The 24,947-nt window shown below is 36.5% G+C and overlaps 1 protein-coding gene across 1 annotated transcript; it reads left to right on the plus strand.

Annotated features, from left to right (window-relative positions):
* The first annotated feature begins 261 nt into the window (after positions 1–261).
* LOC123695710 (epsin-2) lies at positions 262–24,947 on the plus strand. The gene is made up of 21 exons (XM_045641618.1): positions 262–544; positions 11,176–11,265; positions 13,070–13,361; positions 14,721–14,893; positions 16,059–16,294; positions 16,325–16,429; positions 16,460–16,564; positions 16,595–16,699; positions 16,730–16,834; positions 16,865–16,969; positions 17,000–17,104; positions 17,135–17,239; positions 17,270–17,374; positions 17,864–17,995; positions 18,670–18,805; positions 19,139–19,177; positions 20,902–21,006; positions 21,874–21,997; positions 22,472–22,647; positions 22,910–23,380; positions 24,047–24,947. The coding sequence occupies exons 2-20, from the start codon at positions 11,197–11,199 to the stop codon at positions 23,372–23,374; spliced, it is 2,787 nt and encodes a 928-aa protein (XP_045497574.1). The 5' UTR covers positions 262–544; positions 11,176–11,196; the 3' UTR covers positions 23,375–23,380; positions 24,047–24,947.

Genomic DNA, 24,947 nt, shown 5'->3' on the forward strand with positions numbered 1-24,947 from the left:
TTATTAATTATACTTTAAAGCTCGCTCAAATTGCCCTATTAACTCAAATTCAAGCTGCAAGCAACCACCCTTATTCATTGGCAACCACAGAGCAAGTAGGTAGCAAGCAATTTGACGTGCCACAGAACCACAGATAAAGATAATGATAGACAACAACTATTTTTTGAGACCAATTTTTTATTACATTTAATGTCCTCTGTTGGTATTCATATGCGTTTATTTTATATTTTACGTTAACTAAAGAATTAAATATTATTTTATTTGAGTAGGCTAGTGTTTTGCCAAATATAAAAAATCACGGAACAAAGAGTCACATTCTTGACCGGATGTTCGGTTGGAAGACATGTTGATTTGTCATGAAAGATTGAGAGGCGATTTTGTCAATTCGTCAAAAGTGTTTTGTTTAGAAAGATTTGTACAAAATTATATAGTAAGTTTAGTGATAACGTGCTGTGTACCGTGATAATAGTATAATGTTTGATATATGTTTACTTAAATAAGTTTTTTATAAAGAAACTTTTTTTAGGACCTTCGTAGTTATTTGGTAAGTGTTGCGTTAATTTTTCCTGTCACTCTTTTTAAGTATTTATTCGACCGAGGCACAGTTCCGTGCACTATTCGACGGACCTTCACCTCGTCTGATCGTATTTTTACAATGCATTCGCTAAGTTATGATATTTATGCCACGAAATGACGTAGCGGTAAACATGCAAGGAAATTAAATTTAGGCCGTGGATATTCGTTTAGTGTCGTATTTGTTTGTGTATTTATGATCTGGATGGTTGTATTGTGACGTCAATTGTGTATGAGGTGAAAAATCTTAGTGTTAGTGGAGTTTGTGATATGATAAAAGTTTATCTCTGATAGCTATGATTTAGATTGGGTTTCCATTCTTAGTATGAACGTGTACATGACAATTTGAAAAGTAAATTTAAAGTGCTTTGTGTTGTGTTATACCTGACTGATTTTTTTATAAAAAGTAAGTACTTAAATGTTAAGTAATTTTTATACAAATTTATGAACAGTATGGTCTGTGCAGAAATATAGATCATATTCCACATCAAAACCCATGTGATAGGTTGTTAAACTTTACATAAATCTGCAAAGCCTAATTCAATTAGCTACCCATTATAATTTCTAGGTTTCTCTACAGTTATTAATTAAATAATATACAATATAAATAACACAAATTGTGAAAGATCTGAGAAATTCTTAAGAAAATTGTCCATTTATTATTCATCTTTTATTATTCATCTCTATAATAATTGTTTGTCTTTGTTGTTTGTGTCCCTAAAATAAAAAATATATTTATTAAAAAGCATGCTAATATCAATTTTAAGTTGATAATAATAATATGAATGATTCACTTTTTTAACAAAGTAAATAAGCTTTGTATATATAATATAAAGAATATATATAATATAAAGAATATATCTACACAAAGATAGTGGTTTTTATCAGATGATTTATCAAATGTTCTTTTTATAATGTAAATACATACAAATTATTTGTTCTATGAAAGTAATAGCTTTCTTCTTTAATGTATATCAGAGTGTTATCTATAAGAAAACATAATTGTTAAAACTTCTTGCTGTATGTCCGTCTACCTATACTTGGAAAAATATTTTGTCATAAGTATAAAATATGCAATAAAACTAAACATGTCTGAAAAATAATTATTAAATTTATAAAAAAAGAATTAACGAAATCGGTTCAGCCGTTCTCGAGTTATGCATTTACCAACACATTTTGCGATTAATTTTTATAGTATAAAGATATGGAATATTTCATTAAAAATATCAAATAATCTTACAGTGCCTATTTGTCCAAAGAGAAAGCTTATCTATATTATATTTGCTTATTTTTTTATGGGTACAATATACAAACTAATGTTTATTTTAATGATATTAATACCCTCAATTTAATTTATTTAATTTGAATATAAAGAGCATAGGACATTTTAGTATGAAGCCTGGTATACCTACCAATTTGCGATAAAAAAAAAAGTCATTTTGGCGGCAAGAGATGAAACATGTGCCAATCGATAGTACATCAAAATACAAATAGGAAATACTCTTTGGTAAAATGTCGTAATTGATACGGTTTCGGAATAAATAAGAGTTTAAAAAAAATTTTTTCTTTTTAGTTTTTTGAATTATTTGTTACTTCTTACACTTAAACGTTAAGACAAAGCATATACAACTTCTAATTTGTAATAAGTGACGCACCGCACGTGCGTATCCCTACCCCTAGCCCAAAGTTGGTTTATTACTTTGGTTTAGATAGTAATGCAACATTTTAAAACCCTTTTTTTACAAATTAGAAGTTTTATATGCTTTGTTTTAACCTTTAAGTGTAAGAAGTAACAAATAATTCAAAAAACTGAAAAAAAAAATATTTTTTTTTAACCCTTATTTATTCCGAAACCGTATCAATTACGACATTTTACCAAAGAGTATTTCCTATTTGTATTTTGATGTACTATCGATTGGCACATGTTTCATCTCTTGCCGCCAAAATGAAGTTTTTTCAAAATTTCCAACTTTAGGTATACCAGTTAGGTTCCTTGCTTTTTAATTCTATTTCACAGTTTACTCAATACATAATGTATTCAGTTTTACATAACTGGATTTGCAATTACTAACTAATTAGCCTCTTAATGCGTGTGATAATTTATTTTATATTTGAAGGTCTCACTGGCAGAACGTTTGTTTGTCACAAACAATTATATTTCCTCTTCCTTTGTTTTTATTTTTATTGTGTTCGCATCTTGATAAATGTCCTTTATACAGTTGCCAACCAATGTAAAATGTTTTAACATTTTGGATATGGACAGTATGGGTATATGAAAAAGTAGCGTGATAATAATTTATAGGTGTTTTAAGAGGTTTTATTGAATCTGACTAAGATTCTTGTTTTTTCAACAAAATAAATTAAACACAAAAATAATACTGCGGTATTAGGTATGGCAATTATGACCATTCCACTCTCTTTAAGAGCATTTTGGTTTAAAGTGTGAATGTATTTCAAATTATAATGATGACACAGCATTGCTGAAATTTTTGCAACTGAATTTACAAACAGCAAAACTAACCATTTCTGTTTGGTTCTTAGACTATATTGTAAAAAATTGAAGTTTTCATCCCAATGTATGAAGATTTTAATAGCTTCATTTAAGAATTATTAATAACTTACAGTAACATTTGCAATTATTATTTACCACTTTCTATAGAAACCTGCCTAGTTTCTGTTTCTATCGCAAACTAAACATATGACAAAGTTGTAATATACGGAATGAGCGAAATCAATACACAGCTATTATCTAGACTACTAGCTACTCTATCTACCGACAAACATTTTAATGTATTTATATTCAAAAGCTGTCCGCCCTTTCCTCTCTGTGTTGTTTAAAACACAACAAATTACTTAAATCATCCTCAAGAAACGCACAAGCATATAACAATGAATAAAATATTAAAATCGGTGCAGTAGGTTTGGAGGTTTACGCGTACAGACATCTTTGTTTTATAATATGAACTGATAAATCACGAGAATTCCCGCTAGACGTAGTAGATCAGAAACAACTGTATACCAGTCTTCCCTTATATGGATAACTCGGAAATTCTAGACATGTTAGTTTTTATCGTGACGACGTCGGCTATCGCTATTGTGTGATAAGCAAAAGTATGTATCTATGTAAATATAAACTGTTATCCGTAGGTTTGCTCGTTCTGATGTGATCTAATTTCAAATTTAGTATTTGCACAATACATATATTTACATTACTACTGAGTAGGTATTAACTCCAAAAGCAAGTATTTCCATAGTTTATGTGCTTTTCTGAAACATAAGCTACATCACTGCCAATTATGTATAATAATGTTATAAAGATGAAGAGTTTGTTTGTTTGTTTGAACGCGCTAATCTCAGAAGCTACTGGTCCGATTTGAAAAATTCTTCCGGTGTTAGATAGCCCATTTATCGAGGAAAGTTATAGGCTATGTATCATCACGCTAAGACCAACAGGAGCGGAGCATTGCGGGTGAAACCGCGGGAAACAGCTAGTCACTCATATCCGTTTAGTGGATTTCGCGTGACACAGTACCTAACAAATATGCATCCATTGTTACAAACTTACGTGATTTTATAATATACGTAGTTGTCTTTACCCTTTAGAGCCTGGAGGATAACCTTTACAAATTTGTCGAAAATATTATTTTTTACTTTTCTGATCAATATTTTCATCAATAAACTAATTACCACGAAGTCGAAGGCTACGCGAAGCTATGTAAATGTCTATATTTAGATTGAAAGGTGCAAGGTAGTATTTATACCTTATCTATAAAGGCCAGACCTATCGCCCCAGTGGGTAAATAACAACCCTTGTAAAATTAACATGCGTAACCTAGGCTACCTTTGCGAAAACGTAACAGCTATAATGGGTCAGCTATACAGAGCTAAATGGTATTAAACAATTCACTACCATTTTAAGCAGATGAAAATATTTAGGTAACTTTCACATGCCAGATTCGTATAGAGATCTCATCAAATTCAAACATTTTATTCATGTATTTTGCAATATCATTATTTTAAACTATATACTATCAATTACTATATGACTATCACAAGTCGCAATGTTGTTTCTCGTGTGAAAAATCGATAACAATCGAAACTGTTAAAATTTGGATCATAAAATTAAAAATAATTTAAATTGAATACGTGTAATCCATTCGTACCGCGAACACATGCGGTAGTACAAGACTTATTCGGAAGTTGTATCGTATAGAATCTCGACATCATCGTCTGATCCACAAGGAATGCCCAAAGTCAGTTATAGTTTATGAAAAGATACTTAGATGTTTGTTACTTTTTCATAAAGCTGATCAGATCCCAGTTAAAATTAGCTCCTATGTCCACAAGAGTGGAGACATAGCCAGGAGGCAGTAGTTAACGGTACTTTACATTGTGCGCTCAATGTGGAAGTAGCAGTTTTTTCTCAATATGCGGAAGGTAGGAAACTCTCGATTCACCCTGAAGCTCATGACGATCGATTTCCATTTATATTTAGTGTTTTCCTTCCTACCCGCGTGATACTGTTTCGTTGACGACTCTGGGTGGCCTTGCGGAGGTCGTTGGTTACGTAATTACATTAAATGGGAACTAGGTAATATCGTCGTGACCTGTTTCACTAAATGTAGTGTTTTGAACGTTTATATGGTCAAGGTTTCGTGCAAATGTTTGAAGGAACTCTTGAGATTGATACGATCTTTGATGGCATTACTACCACTGAATCCACGAGGATGTCGGTACGGTCTTCCGACTAAAGGACATCATTTTTACACCTGTTTTATGTTAAAGTAATTAATTTGTATGTTGTCTCTGCATTTTAATACATAATATTATGATCTGTTAAATTTAGATTTTTTACCATGCGTGCTTCAAAAGGTATTCGGTTTGTTTTGCTGCATTCGCCTACTCGAGAGATTATCATCCAAATGGAAGAAGATATATATCTTCTTCCAAAAAATAAAGATATTGCTCTCAAATGTATATTTTTCTCAATTGGAATTTCCTTCATAGTAACAAAAACTCAAATATCATCAGCAGTTTCGGAGAATCTGTGTAGGTAGGTACCTAGTTGTTTATCATTTTTATTTTGATATAAGTGTGAAAATTTGTAAATAAATTTGTCTTTTGTGTTAATTTGTTTACATTGTATCATACCTGTATATCTACGTAAGTATACACGATTATGTATTATAATAACTTTTAAAACATAGGCTACTAAAAACACAGACGAGATCGTGTAAACAAAAATGAATCGATATCTAAAATTAGCGCTCACTTTCAAAATGTTATTGATAAAATGCGAAATATTTTATCTACAATGTTACGTTTAAAACATGATTAATATTCGCGGTAATGTGAGTCAGATGGGCAGGATCTCGGAGTTTCACATGAAACTACAATGGTTTTACCAGTGATGTTAGTTTGCATGTATATAAAAGTCATGAGGATACTTTTAATTTTCAGAATAATGACTTTATTAAATATAAATAAATTATCCTCGGACATTTCTCGGCCCGTCATGATGATAATTAGCACAAATCACGTATACCAATAGTATAAATGCGAAAATTATTACGTTTTCAAGACTGAGCTGTTCATGATCGGATTTGGATGAATTATTAAAGAAATGTGGAGACATGGCAAAAAATAATGGCGTAAGCTGCTTTTTAAAGAGATGCTATTATACAGGGTGTCCCAAAAAGTAGTGATGAACGGAAGCTAGGAGGTAGAGGACCTAGAGGGCTATCCGATGTCGGAATTCTTTTGTCTTTGTATTTATCTACTCAATTTATATTATCATGTAACATGTCTTGATGTTGAGCGCTTTGATAAACTGAAAATAACGATATTATGATCATATTAAGCACTAGGTAAACAAGGTGCAAGATAATTTTCAGCGTGCTAAGCGAAGTGACCTCTATCGCGTTGGACGTAATCATAAATTCGTGTGCGTCGACCTCGGAGGAACGGTTAATGTGACATTGTTGCAAAATGTGTTTGTCTTTACCAAAATAGCCAATTTCTCAGGAAGGAGTTCATTTTTTTTTTTTTTTTTGTAAGGTGTTTCTCAATGTTAGCCAGACGGGCTACTACATTTTAACGCGGACGCGGGGGTGAACTGAAGGTTCACCCTGGTAGCGACATGCACAAGGGCGTCCCCCCTTGACGGGGACCACGAACCTCGGCTTGAGCTGTCGCTTGAGTGGAGGAGGACAGAAGGGCCCTAATCGGACGGGAAGGAGTTCAGTAAACCAACAGTCTTGTTTAGCTATATTAATTACTAGCTGCTCCCCGCGGTCTCACCCCCGTGGCTCCACTCCTGTTGGTAGTAGCGTAATGATATATAGCATATAGCCTTCCTCGATAAATGGGCTATCTAACACCGAAATAATTTTTAAAATCGGACCAGTAGTTCCTGAGATTAGCGCGTTCAAACAAACATACTCTTCCGCTTTATTGCATGTTGCCAACTGCTAATTCTCCTTCTCAGGAAACCCTTCATGTTTTTGTTTTGTTGATGACTAAACTAAAACTTTATCAACGTCACGTCAGATAATCTTTTCGGCTATCTATATCCATGATAATAAATAATAATACCTACACTTGACTGCGAACAACTTGTGGCATCCTTATATTTTTATCGTGATTTTTCCATTGTTTGGTTAGTGAGTCTGCTAATAAATAAAGTAGGATAAACTTTGTAGTACTTGTAGTTATAAATAAGTAATAAATCCCACAAGCTAAATATCATAAAAATCAGACCAGCCGTTCTGAATTATACTGGCACGACTTTGTTTATATAAGATTACTTACATTTATTTGTTCGTAATAGATAAGCTGTAAAACGCTTTTATCATTTATTAGATTAGCATAGCTTAATATAAAAATACAACTTATTTTTCTAAGACGTGATGCAACGTAATAGTTCAGGATACATCGCCCATTTTTGCAAGTGACTACTATCAAGCTAATTTTCCGTTTGTAGCTTTATTTTGATGAGACGCCCAATAATTTCGTGTACGAAAGTCTCGATTGTGGTAGCTAACAGAGATAACAAGGATAAAAAATTTTGATTTGATGGTTCTGAAATATTTATTACTAACTGATTTTTTTTTGTTCAATCTCAAGATAATTACCTAAATTATTCGAAAAAATATTTGTCCTACAAAATCTATGGTTTGTTCAAAGAGTCCCCCTTTCCAAAGTGTATCGATAACGAGGTCATCATAAATGATTACTAACAAGCTGATTTTTTTGTTTTCACTTAGTTAATGTTAATATAATTCAACAGACATATTGTCCTACAAATGGCGTAATAAATATTTGAGAACCATCAAATCAAATTTTTTTATCCTTGTTATCTCTGTTAGCTACCACAATCGAGAGTTTCGTACACGAAATTATTCGGTGTCTCATCAAAATAAAGCTACAAACGGAAAATCAGCTTGTTAGTAGTCACTTGCAAAAATGGGCGATGTATCCTGAACTATAACGTGAAATTCGTTTTAAATTTTTGAAGAAAAATGTGTTAGTATTCGATATTCGCTCTTTAAGTGTTAATTTAAAATTTAAATTGTGTAGTATCAAATTCTGATTTTTTTTCACACTTCAACGTGAAAAGTGACTTATTTACATATAATTCATCGTTCATCCTTCGATTTATTTTTTTGAAACTTTTATTTTTTGTTTCTATACGTTGTATTAAACGTTTATCTTACTCAAAATCAGGTAAATTGCCATACATCACCGTGGCTAGCGAATAGGAAGATTGTGCGACAGCGCGCGCGACCGGACGCGTTCTGACGGTTCAATACCCTATCTTCCCAACATAATATGAACGGTCGCCGAACCGAGCTACCTGATACGATTCGGTGATTATTATACATAATAATAATAAATAAATAGTATGAGCAGTATTTAATGAACAGCTGATGTATGAAACCCGCGAAAATTTTGTATCGCGTAATTTTTAAGGGACTCGAAATGTTACCACTGAGGTTTACTTCCGGACGTTAAACTATTTTTATACAGTCATTATTTATTGTCGATGATATATTATAAATACAAGTAATTCACCTAACACGCCGCGGCCGGTGGGATTCTGCGTATTCAAGAGTAGTCCTTCTAAGAAGCATGATGATCGCGGCGTAACATATGTCCATATGTCTCATGACTAATTTTGATCATTGACTGTACTAATACAATAACTCTTTGAACAGCTGATCTCTTCTGACCATCTTGGTCAAACTATCCCTTTCCTCGTCGCGTTACCATGGCAACGTCTCTGTCTACTTACCATAAATATGAACTCGCATACTAATTATCTGTTATCACTTTTCCGTGCAACAGCCTTGGTTTCGCCTTGCCTGTCTGCTGTAATGCAAGCTAAGCCAAGCGAAGTTATATTTTTGTTTTTTTTTAATTGGGAATAGGGAAGCGCTTGACCACAATCTCGCCTAATGTTAAGCTGAGAAGATAGTTTAAAAGTATCGTGACTTGCTATTTTCAAAGTAACAGCATTATTATAAGTGACTTTCTTTAAAATAACTTTGTGTAAACAATGTACCAATTATGAATGTGATAGCTATATCAGGAAAAGGTGGTTTATTTACAAATCTAATCTGGAAAATGTTTATAAATATCCTACCTTACCGTCCTATCGTTTATTTGTTAAATAAATAATTAGTGATAATTAGAAAGGTATAAAAATAATAAACAAAAAGAATAATTTTAAAAATTAAAATACGTTCATATACTTACTTGTACTGAAATACGCTCAGGTACTGGTAGTGGTACCTTAACATTTTAGGTGCTCTGAAAATATATTTGACCATAATTGACGTTATCAACTGGTTCTCCTATAAATACCAATAAAAACAAAATAAGTGTATATTTAGTTATTAATTTTCTTACATTATATTCGAATTCCGACCACGAACGCAAATTTTTTGCGTGGCCTTGATAAAACGTAGTGGATCTATTAAGATGAAACCGTTACACTGTGACGCTCCGTTTGGCAATATGCAGCCTTTGGAAGTGGAGCTATAAAAAGTGATTTCAAGGATTTTTTAATATTCAGAAAATGTAACAAACTGTATTATTTAGTCGTTCGTTGAATAGTTAACAAGATATGCCACTAGAACCGTAATATCAGCATAATTAAAGTCACCTCAAAAGCATCCAGCCGTTTTCTGATAATACCATAGCAACAAACTGACAGATAGATAATAATTGCAGTTTCGTTGTAATTACCTCGACAATCCTGACTCATTAAGTAATCGATAGGTATTAGGTACTCAAATTTAATTTCATACGATTACGAGAAATGTCTTCTCAATAAGAATTAGCGAGAAAGTCTTTCACACGCTCCAGGTTGTAACCTAACCTAATGTATAATTATTTATGTAAGCCATTACATGAACATGCAATAATGTTCACTTGCCAACAGCCAAGCGGAGGAGGGCTTCCTCCCACTGCAGCGCTCATAACCACGTAGAAGGCTGCAGTGGCTTATGTAAGCAAACTAGATGATGTCCCGGCTTTACTCGCACGACCTTTAGCAGTAGCTTATAGTAAATTATTGCATGGAATACTCTTATGTAGGAATATATACTGGTAGGATAGGATAAAATAATACACCATGTCGTCCGGCATCGGTTTGTCTTCTATCGCAATACTAAATGTGTAGAAAAAAAACGCAGAAGAATTACCTAATAGGTAATGAAAAAGCCTTGTGGGTGATTTATTTGATTGCAAACACGTCTTTACAGCTTAACAAGTAAGCGTGATTAGGGATCAGGTTAAAGAAACGAGTTTGAAATCAGTTCAAAAGTCATTAATCTATTCAAAAATACTTTGTGCGAAGGTTGTTTCACACTCGCTAAAACAATACACATGTGATGGCATTGTATCATGAGCGCAAACAGCGATAATACAATAGAGCTATCTTATCTGTGCAATTTAAAAGCGTAACAAATAACATTGGTCGCGCAGGTCAATAGCACTGTAAAAATTAATTTTATCTAAGCGTAGACTGAGTGGGAGCACCTCGGTAAGCCTTTGTCTCAATCGACTTTCGAAAACATTGTTGGAGTGTATTTGTCTTTATGTGCATTTGTAGATTGGGAATCGATTGCTGTGATAGACAAGACAATTATATTCATAAGAAATGGAAACTATTTGATAGGCTAGGCTTTGGTATCCTTCGTGGAGTTAGAAAACAATACCTACGATTACATTTTGGGATTTTTTCACTTAAACAACAGTGTTTTTATTACAATATTTACTTTACTTTTGGTAGGTAAATATAATATTGTTTCAACAAGGTATTTTTTACATAACTAATGAGAATGACTTGCTTGTTACTCACCTTCTACAGTGAAGAAGCCTTTTACATTAGCGCCGTCTAAGCTCCTAAGCCAAAATTGTTCTAGATTAGTTGATAACTAATAGCAACTGAAATGTAAAGTATACAATGAATTCAATAACGACTTGCATGTTATGTGTAGATGTTATGGTGTCAATATAAATGATCATGTAGGAACGAACAGTGTAATATTATAAATTTATGATCTGTGCTTAATAAGTTATTCTGTATTGTTCCAGAACTCCCTTCACGGGGACGAAATGCAAGTAAACGTGGCGGGGCTAAGGAGAAATATCAAGAATCTTGCGCACAACTACTCTGATGCTCAGGTGAGAAGGTTTAACCCTTTTTTGTCGCACTATGACTTGACAATTTGCAAGTTGTTACGTAAATACATTAGCTTACGTATACGACACTAGCTAGATTCTATGACAATAATTAATAGGAGGTGATTATGGGTAAATACTCCGCGTTAAGGTGTAGATGTGATTTAGTATTAAGCTAAGCTATGATTTGAAATTCTTCCGGCTTCCGGCCGTTGGTATTAATTAATGTGTGTCGATTTGTAGGACATAAGTTTAGTATAGTAAGCTATTTGTCTTCGGTAAAAATTATTGTTCCGTTATCGAGTTATGAACAAATGTAGCTTTTAATCCAATTTTCTTTTTTTTTAATTTTTTTTTTTTCTCAATTAGTACAGTATCGAATATTACATTGATAGTCTAGTCATCTCTAAGTAGCACGTCCACACTTTTGCCTTCCTGCATCATAAAAAGTTTAAAAACATAAATCTCATTCCATCAGCGAATGATAGTTATAAACACATGGCGCGATAAACAGACAGCGGAAGTGCACATCAATTGAGTTATGAAGATACAAGATCCTCTTCCTACAGGCTCGATGAATACCAAATAAGTGGGGTTATTGAGATTCGTATGGCGTTTGCGGTGCGGAAGGGACCCTTGACCTTGTGTAATTTGGTACAAGAAACATGCCTGACTTTACGGATCTTTGGTTCTTTCTATAGGTCATAATGGGGATATAAGAGCTTCGGAAATGTAAATTTCCTTGTGGCATGAGGCATTATTGACGAGTCATTGGTTAGGGTTTAGTGACAAGCGCCAGATGGTGTTAATACGATGTGTATTGGGAATTCCTAAAAGTGTCAGAATTACATTGTAAGCGTACGTAATGTAATATAGTTACTGTTTGTGAAGGAATAAATATCAAATAAAAAATAACTTAGTTTTTATTTAACCGATGATCGATCGATGATCTCGATGATTTTTACAAGTTGAATGTTGCCAGAATTTCACTTACCTATTACCTACTCTCACGCTTTGTCAGAGGCGTAGCTACTTCAATACTAAGTTCTTAGAGAAACTATACGAGTTAAATTAGGCAAGTGAGTTACGTTAACACCCACATCAAAGGTATTCATTCGCCCTTGGACAAATCCGTTACATTCTTATACAACCAACACGGAACACCGTCTGAATGCTAATTAGAAATTTCACCAACCACGTGGTGTAAGAACTGTTTCTATAGTCGAAAGCCTTGGTAATGAAGAAAATATTTTTAATATTACTGTCAAGGGTACAATTTCTAATCCATAATGATTTCTATTTGATTAGGAGCGTATTTCTATGTAGAATGTAATGAGTTCTTTAAGGCAAATTCATTTTAAATGTGTTTGACTAACTATGCTCAGAGATAGTGTAATTTTAAAGGTGATAATTCAGATTCTTTTTCGTTATCCAACTAGAAAATAGTGTTGCTTAATTGTCTCTGTAAAGTTGTAAAGATAAGATAACAATTTTCGAGATGCGTTCATATTATGAAAAAAGTAATATTACGAAAAAAAATACCACACATAATAACGTAATCTTCATTCTCTACAAAAGCCCATGACATGTCTCTTAAGAAAATAAGAACTGCAACACTGTACAAAAATCTGGAGATATTGACAAAATTCGTCATATAACAAACAACTAGTTTCATAGCGCATGACTTGTGTTGCATGCAGAGCGAATTGCCAAACTAGTGAAGAATCCTGGCTTTTAACATAAGCAAGATTAGAATAAGGAGAGGACTAAATTCACATATTTCATAGATACAACTGTCGTATAACAGGTAAAAGTGCGCGAAGCAACATCGAACGACCCATGGGGCCCGTCCAGTACGCTGATGGCGGAGATCGCCGACCTCACGTACAACGTGATGGCGTTCACGGAGATCATGCAGATGATATGGAAGCGGCTCAACGACCACGGCAAGAACTGGCGGCACGTGTACAAGGCGCTGGTGCTCATGGAGTACCTGATCAAAACGGGCAGTGAGAAGGTGGCGATGCAGTGTAAAGAGAATATATTTGCGATACACACGCTGAAGGACTTCCAGTATATGGAGGAGGGGAAGGATCAAGGTTTGTACGCATTTTTTTTATTTCAATGAAATCTATACTAATATTATAAAGCTGAAGAGTATGTTTGATTGTTTGTTTGTTTGTTTGAACGCGCTAATCTCGGGAACTACTGGTTCGATTTGAAAAATTATTTCGGTGTTAGATAGCCCATTTATCGAGGAAGGCTTTAGGTTATACATATATAATTACACTAGTTAAGACCAACAGGAGCAGAGCAATGTGGGTGAAACGGGGGAACAGCTAGTTGTACATATAGAGGAATGCTTATAACCAATTTGACTGAAGGAGTCCAATTTAATGCGTTAATAATCATTAGGAATGGCCATGGAGACTTTTTTTATGTATGAGTAAGATAATAGAAAAATTATTGTCTGGTGTGCCAGTTTTTGTAATCTGTCATCATACTAGACAGGAAATTTAACATGAACTGTATCTAAGAGTGAACTATACATTGCTAACTGGAAATATGCCTTGTTAGAATCAGACTCCCAAAATTTCCTACAGAACTCAGGATTCGCACTAACATCCAACATGTCCACACACACGAGTTGATTAAAACACATGCAGGTCTTCTTGCGATGTAAACAGCTTGTCTAATCGAATTAACGTATCGATTTCTGCCAGTGATATCAATTACTTTGATGAATTACTTGTAGTCTCTAATTTCGTACGTGTTTGGAGTTTTAGGCAGTTTTCGAGGAAGTTTATTTGATAAATGTTTGTCGATATAGGCGAGAAATTATTTTTCACATGAAAGTAGACTACATACCCATTTTCGTGTTAGAAAGCAAAAAGATCGTACTTTAATTTTTTTCTACCGTCACCCACATAAAAGAACTTTACATATTATATGGATTTGAACTCTTGTAGCACAGAATTAGGGTTCAAAAGTAATTGAAGGTATATATTAGTTTAAAAAACATGACTAAATGTGGGCGTATTCGCTATCTAAACAGGACTGGGTTTTTCATAAATAAAAAATAATAAATATTAGTAAATTTTAAAACAATGGGCGTAGTTGCTTAAAGAGTTTAGAGAGGACAGTTGTGGTCATTGTTTTAGATTGATTTAAACAGCCTGTGTGTGTGTATTTTATTAGTATTTTTTAAGTGAATACCTTCATGATGAACCTATAGATTTGAGCGTTTATCGTATTATTAACATCTTATCTCCATTCTGTATTTTATTTAAATTTTTTCATATCAATCCAATGGGAAATCTAGAATTTTCCTTCTGCAAATACTCCTCTTATTTACCTCATTTAAATTTGATGTTACATTCACAGTTCACACAAGTCCTCATCCAGAAGTATATTCAACTAAAAATCTGTTAATTAACCCCAAATCCCCCCCTTTCCAGGTCTAAACGTCCGTGAGAAGGCGAAGCAGTTAGTCCACCTGCTGAAAGACGAGGAGCGGCTGAAGAACGAGCGTGCGCGTGCGCTCAAAGCGAAGCAGCGCTTTGCACAAAGCGCTAGTGCGTTTGGTAGTGACGGAGCGCTTGATACCCCCTCGAGTCCTACGTATCCTGCGGTGAGATGCCTGTTTTACAATATTGGATATGTATTGTTTACTTGTGTGTCTTTAGGTTAGCATGATAAGAAGTGTGTGAAAAAGAAGTCAAAAGTGTAAATTTTTATCAGTCAAATTAATTGCTTTTGACTAATATTTGGCTGGCATTACATCTTTACAGAATTGTTTAATATATAATTATTCTGTTGTATTAAAAAAATCAGCATATTATTAGAAAGAAGAAATAATGTTTATTTATTATAGTTATATTACAATTTTATATTTGACAGATTCACTATAACATTTGCAGTTCAATAATAAAAATTTATAGTTCAGGATACATCGCCCATTTTTGCAAGTGACTTTTATCAAGCTGATTTTCCGTTTGTAGCTTTATTTTGATGAGACACCGAATAATTTCGTGTACGAAACTCTCGATTGTGGTAGCTAACATAGATAACAAGGATACAATTTTTTGATTTGATGGTTCTCAAATATTGATTACGCAATTTGTAGGACAATATGTCTGTTGAATTATATAAACATTAACTAAGTGAAAACAAAAAAATCAGCTTGTTAGTAATCATTTATGATGACCTCGTTATCGATACACTTTGGAAAGGGGGACTCTTTGAACAAACCATAGATTTTGTAGGACAAATATTTTTTCGAATAATTTAGGTAACTAATTATCTTGAGATTGAACAAAAAAAAATTCAGTTAGTAATAAATATTTGAGAACCATCAAATCAAAAATTTTTATCCTTGTTATCTCTGTTAGCTACCACAATCGAGACTTTCGTACACAAAATTATTGGGCGTCTCATCAAAATAAAGCTACAAACGGAAAATTAGCTTGATAGTAGTCACTTGCAAAAATGGGCGATGTATCCTGAACTATTAGCAGATTATGGCCATAATTTGCACATGCGACCCATGCCAGTAGGTTAAGTGTGAGTTACCGAGTACGAAATTTGTATGGGGATACAAATTTCGCTGTGACGCTTCCTCATGCGTCCGCTAGGGGCGCTGTTCAATTTCCCATACTAATTCGGCTGTGACGCAGACGCGATAGTAACGTTTCGTACTTGATCAAACTCACAATAGGGGTACTGAACTCTTCTAGCAATATACTATTCTAGAACGTTTCGAAACATTCCTAATTTACATTTGCGCGTATCCACAGCTCGGCAGCGGCGGTTCCCTGGGCTCAGCCGGTGCAGCCGGCTCCGGGGGCTCCGGGGGCTCGTGGTCGGGGCGGGAGGCCGAGCTGGCGCGGCCGCTGACGGCGGGCGAGGAGGAGCTGCAGCTGCAGCTGGCGCTGGCCATGTCGCGCGAGGAGGCGGAGCGCGAGGAGAGGCGGCGCCGCTCGGACGACGTGCGCCTGCAGCTCGCCATCAGCCAGTCGCAGAACGACTTCCAGTGAGTGAGCTCAGTGTGCAGTGCCGGCAGCTCGCTGGCCATGTCGCGCGAGGAGGCGGAGCGCGAGGAGAGGCGGCGCCGCTCGGACGACGTGCGCCTGCAGCTCGCCATCAGCCAGTCGCAGAACGACTTCCAGTGAGTGAGCTCAGTGTGCAGTGCCGGCAGCTCGCTGGCCATGTCGCGCGAGGAGGCGGAGCGCGAGGAGAGGCGGCGCCGCTCGGACGACGTGCGCCTGCAGCTCGCCATCAGCCAGTCGCAGAACGACTTCCAGTGAGTGAGCTCAGTGTGCAGTGCCGGCAGCTCGCTGGCCATGTCGCGCGAGGAGGCGGAGCGCGAGGAGAGGCGGCGCCGCTCGGACGACGTGCGCCTGCAGCTCGCCATCAGCCAGTCGCAGAACGACTTCCAGTGAGTGAGCTCAGTGTGCAGTGCCGGCAGCTCGCTGGCCATGTCGCGCGAGGAGGCGGAGCGCGAGGAGAGGCGGCGCCGCTCGGACGACGTGCGCCTGCAGCTCGCCATCAGCCAGTCGCAGAACGACTTCCAGTGAGTGAGCTCAGTGTGCAGTGCCGGCAGCTCGCTGGCCATGTCGCGCGAGGAGGCGGAGCGCGAGGAGAGGCGGCGCCGCTCGGACGACGTGCGCCTGCAGCTCGCCATCAGCCAGTCGCAGAACGACTTCCAGTGAGTGAGCTCAGTGTGCAGTGCCGGCAGCTCGCTGGCCATGTCGCGCGAGGAGGCGGAGCGCGAGGAGAGGCGGCGCCGCTCGGACGACGTGCGCCTGCAGCTCGCCATCAGCCAGTCGCAGAACGACTTCCAGTGAGTGAGCTCAGTGTGCAGTGCCGGCAGCTCGCTGGCCATGTCGCGCGAGGAGGCGGAGCGCGAGGAGAGGCGGCGCCGCTCGGACGACGTGCGCCTGCAGCTCGCCATCAGCCAGTCGCAGAACGACTTCCAGTGAGTGAGCTCAGTGTGCAGTGCCGGCAGCTCGCTGGCCATGTCGCGCGAGGAGGCGGAGCGCGAGGAGAGGCGGCGCCGCTCGGACGACGTGCGCCTGCAGCTCGCCATCAGCCAGTCGCAGAACGACTTCCAGTGAGTGAGCTCAGTGTGCAGTGCCGGCAGCTCGCTGGCCATGTGCGGGCTTTAAGTTGCGACTAGATACCGGGTTGACTTCATACGGGTGGAATTGTTTCAATTAAATTTGTCAGCATAAAATTGCTCGCCTCGCTCTGTAGCGACACCTTGCTCTGAATCGCGCAAGCGAAACGTTTTCACTACAAAACATTTATGCAACGTTCCGACATCATTCGAGGATGTATCGCGTTTTCTAAGAAAAACCCGCATAGTTCCCGTTCCCGTGGGATTTCCGGGATATAATCCTATGTGTTAATCCAAGTTACCCTCTATATGTGTGCTAAATTTCATTGTAATCGGTTCAATAGTATTTGCGTAAAAGAGTAACAAACATACACATACACATCCATCCTCAAAAACTTTCGCATTTATAATATTAGTAGGATAGTTCGCTATTGATTATATATAGTAATATTGCTTTTGAAAATTAAACCCTATCCCCTACAGATTAAAGCGCTATTTGCGTAGACCACCGAAGTGCTGGGTGTTCGGCACCGTCGACTGCTTTCCGAATGTAATTCAGTTAGTGACGTCACTTGAGTTTGTGCCTACTTGCGCGAGTAGCTTGCGCAAGAGGTCGTACTGTGTATTTTGTATCTCATGTTTTTTTGTATTTAAAGTAAAGTATGTAGATTTTGAGCAACAGCGTTGCGGTTTATACAATTTATGTAAGGGGGTACAAAAAAATATAAGTAAAATTATAAAAAAATAAAGTAATTAGTGTAGACAAGTAACCGTCAGATACACAGTCTGATGATACACATTGAAAGAATGAGTCATAGATTCAAAATTCTTTCAATATTTATCATTCAGTATTCAGTCATGATGTATTGTTATTTTGTAATATTTTGTTTCGTTTAGTATTATAGTACGTTAGCGGTCGGAATCTAAAAATTATTTATTTGCATAAAAAATCCTAATGGGATTCGATATCTTTTTAAATAGATATATAGTAATACTAGCTTACCGCCCGCGGCTTCGCCCGCTTTCTCTAAAACGATTTGAGATTTAAACTATCCTATCTCTCAAGTTGGATCGAACTGCACATGGTGTGCGAATTTTATTATAATCGGATAAGTGGTTTAGGAGTCCATTGAGGACAAACATTGTGACACGAGGTTTATATATATTAAGATGTAGATAAATAGTTTTCATTAATAATTTTATTTTGGTTTGCAAACTTGTTTTGTAGTTATAATTTGAAACATAACAAATAAAAAAAATGAATTATAAAATATATTTTTCGTCCCCAGATCGCCCACAGGAAGCGGTGGTGCGGTGGGTGCGGTGGGTGGGGCGAGTGGGACTACCAACGGGCAGCAATCCCACCTGCTCGATTTACTCGATGTCACCCTGCCACAGGAGCCCTGGCCGCAGGAGCAGAAGCAGGTAAATTATTGGAGATGGTATAATCCCACTCCTTATTTCATAATCGCAGTTAATTTTTTTTAACAAATTCACGTTTCCGCCGGAGTGCTGGCTGTATAAGCAGAAATCGGTGGAATATTGAAGTAATGGTACTATCCCTCTTGCTTTCCCATAATTCTCGATTATAACAAGAAGAAATTATACAAGAAATTTATAAAATAATAATAAAAAAAAACATGCAAGCAAAGAATAAGGCAATATTCATCGAGATTGAACTCAAAGAGACATACACACAACATGTAACATTAATTTTCAAACTCGGATATTTTTTATACTTTTCATAATTATTTCTAGCCGGATACATTGGATGTTAGTATATTTTCGGATTCAATGGTAAGAAGGACTTGAGCTAGATAATTCTCGTTTTGTATATTCAGCTCATTTTCCTTATTAGTGTAGTTATCATATTACATATTAAGGAGAAGTAAATAATTGCTCGGATATTTTCAAATATTCATAGCTCATGCTCGATGCGACTTCATACACGTTATTTAAGAATTGAGGGTAACTCAAGTTCGTTTTCTAGAAAAAATTATCTCAATTTACTCTTAATAAAAAACGGCTCAACTGTTTCGCACATTTAGTAAAACTTCAAAATTCTAAATTATCATGGTCAGTTTCAACCGACTTCAAAAAAGGAGGAGGTTCTCAATTCGGCCGGTATATTTTTTTATGTCATTATAATGAAGGTTATTAATTTTTTATTTGCAACATACATATTATGCAATTTTCCTCTCAGACGTGAAAATAAATAAAAAACTGCTTATAAATCTTTTTAAATATATAAATACGTTGAATCCTTTAACAAGGTTATATAAAAAAAAACTTCACTGAGCTGCATGTTATGTAATAGGCCATGTGCTATACTATATTGTAATCTCATTATATGATTAGTGCTAAATATGCTAGCGTCTGTAATACCCGCCTTTGATTTTGTGTTATTGTATTAAGGATTGTAAATAATGCTGTTATGAATATAATATTAAAATTTTGATAAATTTTTAATTGTGTAATGAATTTTATGTTTTTATACTAATTTTTTTTCTCGATGGATGATAAATTTGATTAACTATGTATTTTTAGACTTAAAACTGAAAAATTTTAAGACCTGTTTTTTTATAATTGTTGTATACGCCTGCTTTATGGCCAATTCAGTTTAGGAAATAATGATTAATGTACTTCTGTAAATTGTATTAATTGAGTCATTATTAGTTTGTCTAATAAATAAATAAATAAATAATATTGATACATTTGGGGTTAGATAGAGAATCTTCAATATTGAAATCACTGAAATCTTTTATAAATTTTCAATATTGCACATGTTAGGTGATGTCTTGTTAATTAAGGTTTCGAATTTAGACGTTTATGTAAAATTTCAGGAAATATAATTGCAAAATGTCATAAAGTTTCAGTAGGTAGTCGAAATAATTGAAAAATATTGTAATTTCATAGACGGATCATCATCATCATCATCATCATCAGCCCATATACGTTCCCACTGCGGGGACACGGGCCTCCTATGAGGGTACAGGCCATAATCCACCACGCTGGCCAAGTGCGTGTTGGCGGATGACACATGTCGTCGAACTTTTTAATTCTTCGACATGTCGGTTTCCTCACGATGTTTTCCTTCACCGTTCGAGCAGTGGTGATGTTACAACATGCGCAGATAAATTGAAAAATCAATTTATTTCCTACGCGCTCGCCTGGTCTCGAACCACGCACTTATCGATTCGAAGTCTAAGGTCTCACCACTGAGCCACCACTGCTCTTCATAGACGGATACGAAGAAAAAAAAATGTATCGGTCTGGTAGGATACAGAAGGCCGATCACCTACTTGTCCCTAAAGAAACTCGATCAGTGAAACAGATGTATGTATATTGTATGTATAATGCATCTGCCCCTTACCCCACTACGGGGACACGGGACTTCACTTATGCACTTTTCATTTTACAAATAACCGTACCCTACGTTTGGACTCGTTAACTTGCAACTAATAATAATATTTTTAATAAAATTGAGACATTTCTTTAAAATTAATAATGTTATTTGACAGGATACAAGTTCAGAAGCGTGGTCGGGTGTGAACAGTCCGGCGCGCGACCCGTGGGCTCCGTTGGCGGCTAACTCTAATCCTGACCCTTGGGCACCGTTGGCTCAGGTATATTATTATACAAGCTTCCGCCCGCGACTCCGTCCGCGCAGAAAATTTAGAAAAATTAAGATTAATTTTTTTCTTCGTATTTTTCCAGGATAATAAAGTATAATTATAACAAGTTTCATTTAAATCGAACCGTTAGTTTTCACGTGATGCCTGAACATACAGACTGACAGACAGACAAAATTTTTTTTAATCACATATTTGGGTTTGGTGACGATCCAGTAACACCCCCTGCTTTTTATTTTTTCAATATTTTCAATGTACAGAATTGACCCTTCAACAGATTTATTATATATATAGATTAATTAATACTTACACGTAAAAGTTTTAGTTCAGTGTATAATTTACTAGCTTTCAGATATCTAAAACCTATTAAATTTTATAGTAAACTCTTCCTCATAGATCACTATATCTATTAAAAAATCCCTCATCAAAGTCAGTTGCGTAATGATTATTCAGACACAGAGACTATACTATGTATCCATGAGAATTGAGAATAAAGTTGACGATTTGACAACACGAATACCGCGTTGTGGATTTCGCTATATAAACCCCATAAGATACCTTTCGATAGCGTAATATATAAGCTGTTCAGCATTTTTTCGTTAAATACTAACAAACATACATCCCGCACAAACTACAACATTTACAATACTAATAAGATGTGTTGGGGGTTGGGGTAAGTTATAAGATATGAGATTGAGATTTGAGATATATTGCTTACTGCGAACTAACTTATTTTGTGGTAAAATAATTAATACATTATAACGAAAGGTGCAAAATCGACGGATTGTATTCCGGGAACTTGTATTGTCTGTATGATTAGGTACTTAATCGTACAAGATGAAATGTATATTGTTTTCACAGAGCAAATCACCCGTATCGGTGATATCATCCCCGTCCTCTGAGTTGGACCAGTTCGACGCGCTGTCGCAGCGCCCGGTCCAGCGCAGCGCGCACGAAGCTGATCCCTTCGATTTGTCTGCGCTTAGTGAGTACACACACGCATACACATTTGACACACGTAGGCACGTGTACAGACACACACACAGACATATACACTGCACACACGCACATACATAAATAAGACACTTGACGCGTACACACACAACGCACACACGTGAGTGTTATAGGCGTATACGTACGCACGCATACATATAAGACACTCGATGTGTACGCACGTCGCACAAATACGTGCGCGTGCAAATTTATCATGTATATACACACGGCAATGTGTTTATTCGTTATTCCGTTTATTCACACGTAAAGAAACACGTCCGTAAATACTCTCACATACACACTAAATAAAGAGTGATTAAGGAGGCAAAGTACGCATATGCGTACACGAATAATTTGCACTACAAAGTTGTTCAAGTTTTAATACCAATAACAAAATATACAAACACAATTATAAATTGATTTTTATGCAGCAAGCGTTAATGAATAACCCCACACCCATTTGCAGACGACAACCTGACCCCCAGCAGCACGGGGGCCAGCACGGGCGCGATCAAGAAGTCCCCTTCAGCGTTCCTCGGCGAGAACTCGTCGCTGGTGAACCTGGAGCGGCTGCTGCCCCCCGCGCCGCCCAACCCCTTCGCCGCCGAACCCCCCAAGCAGATGTTCGCAACCCCGCAGCCGGTGAGTGCCTGCAACCCCCAACATATATAGTGCACTACACAAGTAGACCCCTCGCAACCCCCAAATGACCCCCGATAAATTACAAACAAACTGCCAATTTGACTACTGACATGTACAGGTTATTGCAATAACTAATCCATTGCATAGCGAATGGGTAACTTTTTATTAGTAAGACCGTTATAGTATGAGTTCTAGAAAAAAAACTTTCTATTTAAGCTTATATTTCATTAAAAACTAAAAATTTTATATTCTTATATTCCAGGCAAAACTATCGATCAACGAGATAAAGCAGCAGCAAATGGGTCTAGCGCCGAACCTCAGCTTCCCCTCCTCATCGCCAGCCTTCTCCTCCCCCCTCACACTCGGCACCATGGCCCCAATTAACAACACCATGCCCTCACTGAACAACACGATGGCTCCATTAAACAACACTTTACCCCCGTTAAACAACACGATGACCCCGTTAAACAACACGATGGCCCCGTTAAACAACACGATGCCCCTTCTAAACAACACCATGGCCCCGCTAAGCACCGCAGCGCCGTTAAGCTCCACGATGGCCCCACTTGGCAACAGTATGGCCCCACTCGGGAACAGTATGGCCCCGCTTGGGAACCTGGGGCTAGGACCCGGGGCCCCAGCGTCTGACCCGTGGGCCCCCGCAAGGTCCTCGTCCCCGTGGTCCCCGCCGCCCACAAGGCACACGCCGAACCCCTTCCTGTCCTAGCCACTAGTGAGTATATTTATCTATACTAATATCATAAGTAGGAAAGTTAAGTACTTTTTTACGAAAGTCAAAGGCCACTGTATTGATATAAAAATAATATTTTGCAATTAGAGAAGACGTTAAAGATGTAGTTTAATGACAGCATATTATGCTGTCTAGACTCAATTATGAAGTCTTTATTTCGTTGTCCATAAAGAACAATAAACATTTCGAATCAATTAACCTCATTCCTTAATCGTTATGACTGCATGCATGGCATGCAAAAGTAACTGGACTCATTACAATGATGTTCTCATTTCTAACTAAAATTGTCCTTTTTGAGTCACTTTTAAGTTTGATTTTGCCGTCTTTTAGTAATTGATATCCATACTATAATATTATAAATACGAAAGTAACTGTCTGTCTGTCTGTTACTCAATCACGCCTTAACTACTGAACCAATTTGCATAAAATTAGGTTTAGAGATATTTTGATACCCGAGAAAGTACATAGGATAGGTTTTATCCCAGAAATCCTACGGGAACGGGAACTATGCGGGTTTTGCTTTGATTGCGCGGGCGATGCCGCAGGTGGAAAGCTAGTTATTAATAACAAAGAAAAAACACTCAATTTTATAATTCATTTTTTGTAAATTGTTACAAATGCTTAAAAGTTTCGTATGTTTGTCCGCAGAGAGCCGCGTAGCAGCTGGTCGTCGCCCCGCACCGCCTCGCTTCACACCGACGGGACTGTGCTAGATAGATATATATATTTTTGTAACTACCCGCATCCGATCGAAGTAGTATTTTTGTAACTACCCGCATTTTTTGTTGAGCCTTCTAGACGCGGACTGTATTGACAAACGAAAATAGGTGAAAATATGTTTTTTTCTAATGTAATAAAATGGTTTTTATCTGTGGCAGCTGCATTGACTCAGTTTTTTAATGCTCTGATGATTAATATAACAAAATACTAAAAAAAAACACGCTTTAATAAGACGAACTCATGAAAATATTGTGTTATCAACAATCTTTGATAAGTGTACAATGTTTGAATTTAATCTATCCGTTTAAACTTGGTCAAAATCGAGTCTTAAAGGAGTTGGTTACATACAAACATAAAGTGTTAACATACACAGTGTTAAAAATCGTCTAGCTAGAAGGCTGATAACTTAGTTGCCTTTAAAATTAAATATATTAAGGATACAAAATTATGCTTTTATTAATTTATTTTATTAAATAATAATGGATTTTATTGAAGCTATTGGTTAGGGTCGTAAAAATGGATATGGTGTTAAGCTATCATTCAGATAGTTTTATTAATTTTGGTTGAGCGTGTTTGGATTTGTAATACATAACGTTACTCCAACATCATTGCTACTACAATAAAATTAATAATTGAAAGTAAATATTGCAATATATTAAATAAAAGAAAGACTCACTTTGAATAGAAAAACCGAAAAAGTAAACTTATTTAAACTAATTGAAATACTCGACTTTTCATCTATAAATTTATAAAAAGAGGGATCTAAAAAAATACAAACTTTCAAATGAAAAAGTTGATAGAAAAATGCATTAAAACTCTTATAATATAT

Source organism: Colias croceus, chromosome 11 (assembly GCF_905220415.1).
Source record: "Colias croceus chromosome 11, ilColCroc2.1".
Lineage (NCBI taxonomy): Eukaryota > Metazoa > Arthropoda > Insecta > Lepidoptera > Pieridae > Colias > Colias croceus.

Bases quoted from the DNA above. Each gene is read 5' to 3' on its own strand.
- LOC123695710 (XM_045641618.1), top strand. From the start codon at position 11,197: ATGCAAGTAAACGTGGCGGGGCTAAGGAGAAATATCAAGAATCTTGCG. The intron at 16,835-16,864 runs GTGAGTGAGCTC...CAGTGCCGGCAG, and splicing joins CAGTCGCAGAACGACTTCCA to CTCGCTGGCCATGTCGCGCG. The intron at 17,105-17,134 runs GTGAGTGAGCTC...CAGTGCCGGCAG, and splicing joins CAGTCGCAGAACGACTTCCA to CTCGCTGGCCATGTCGCGCG.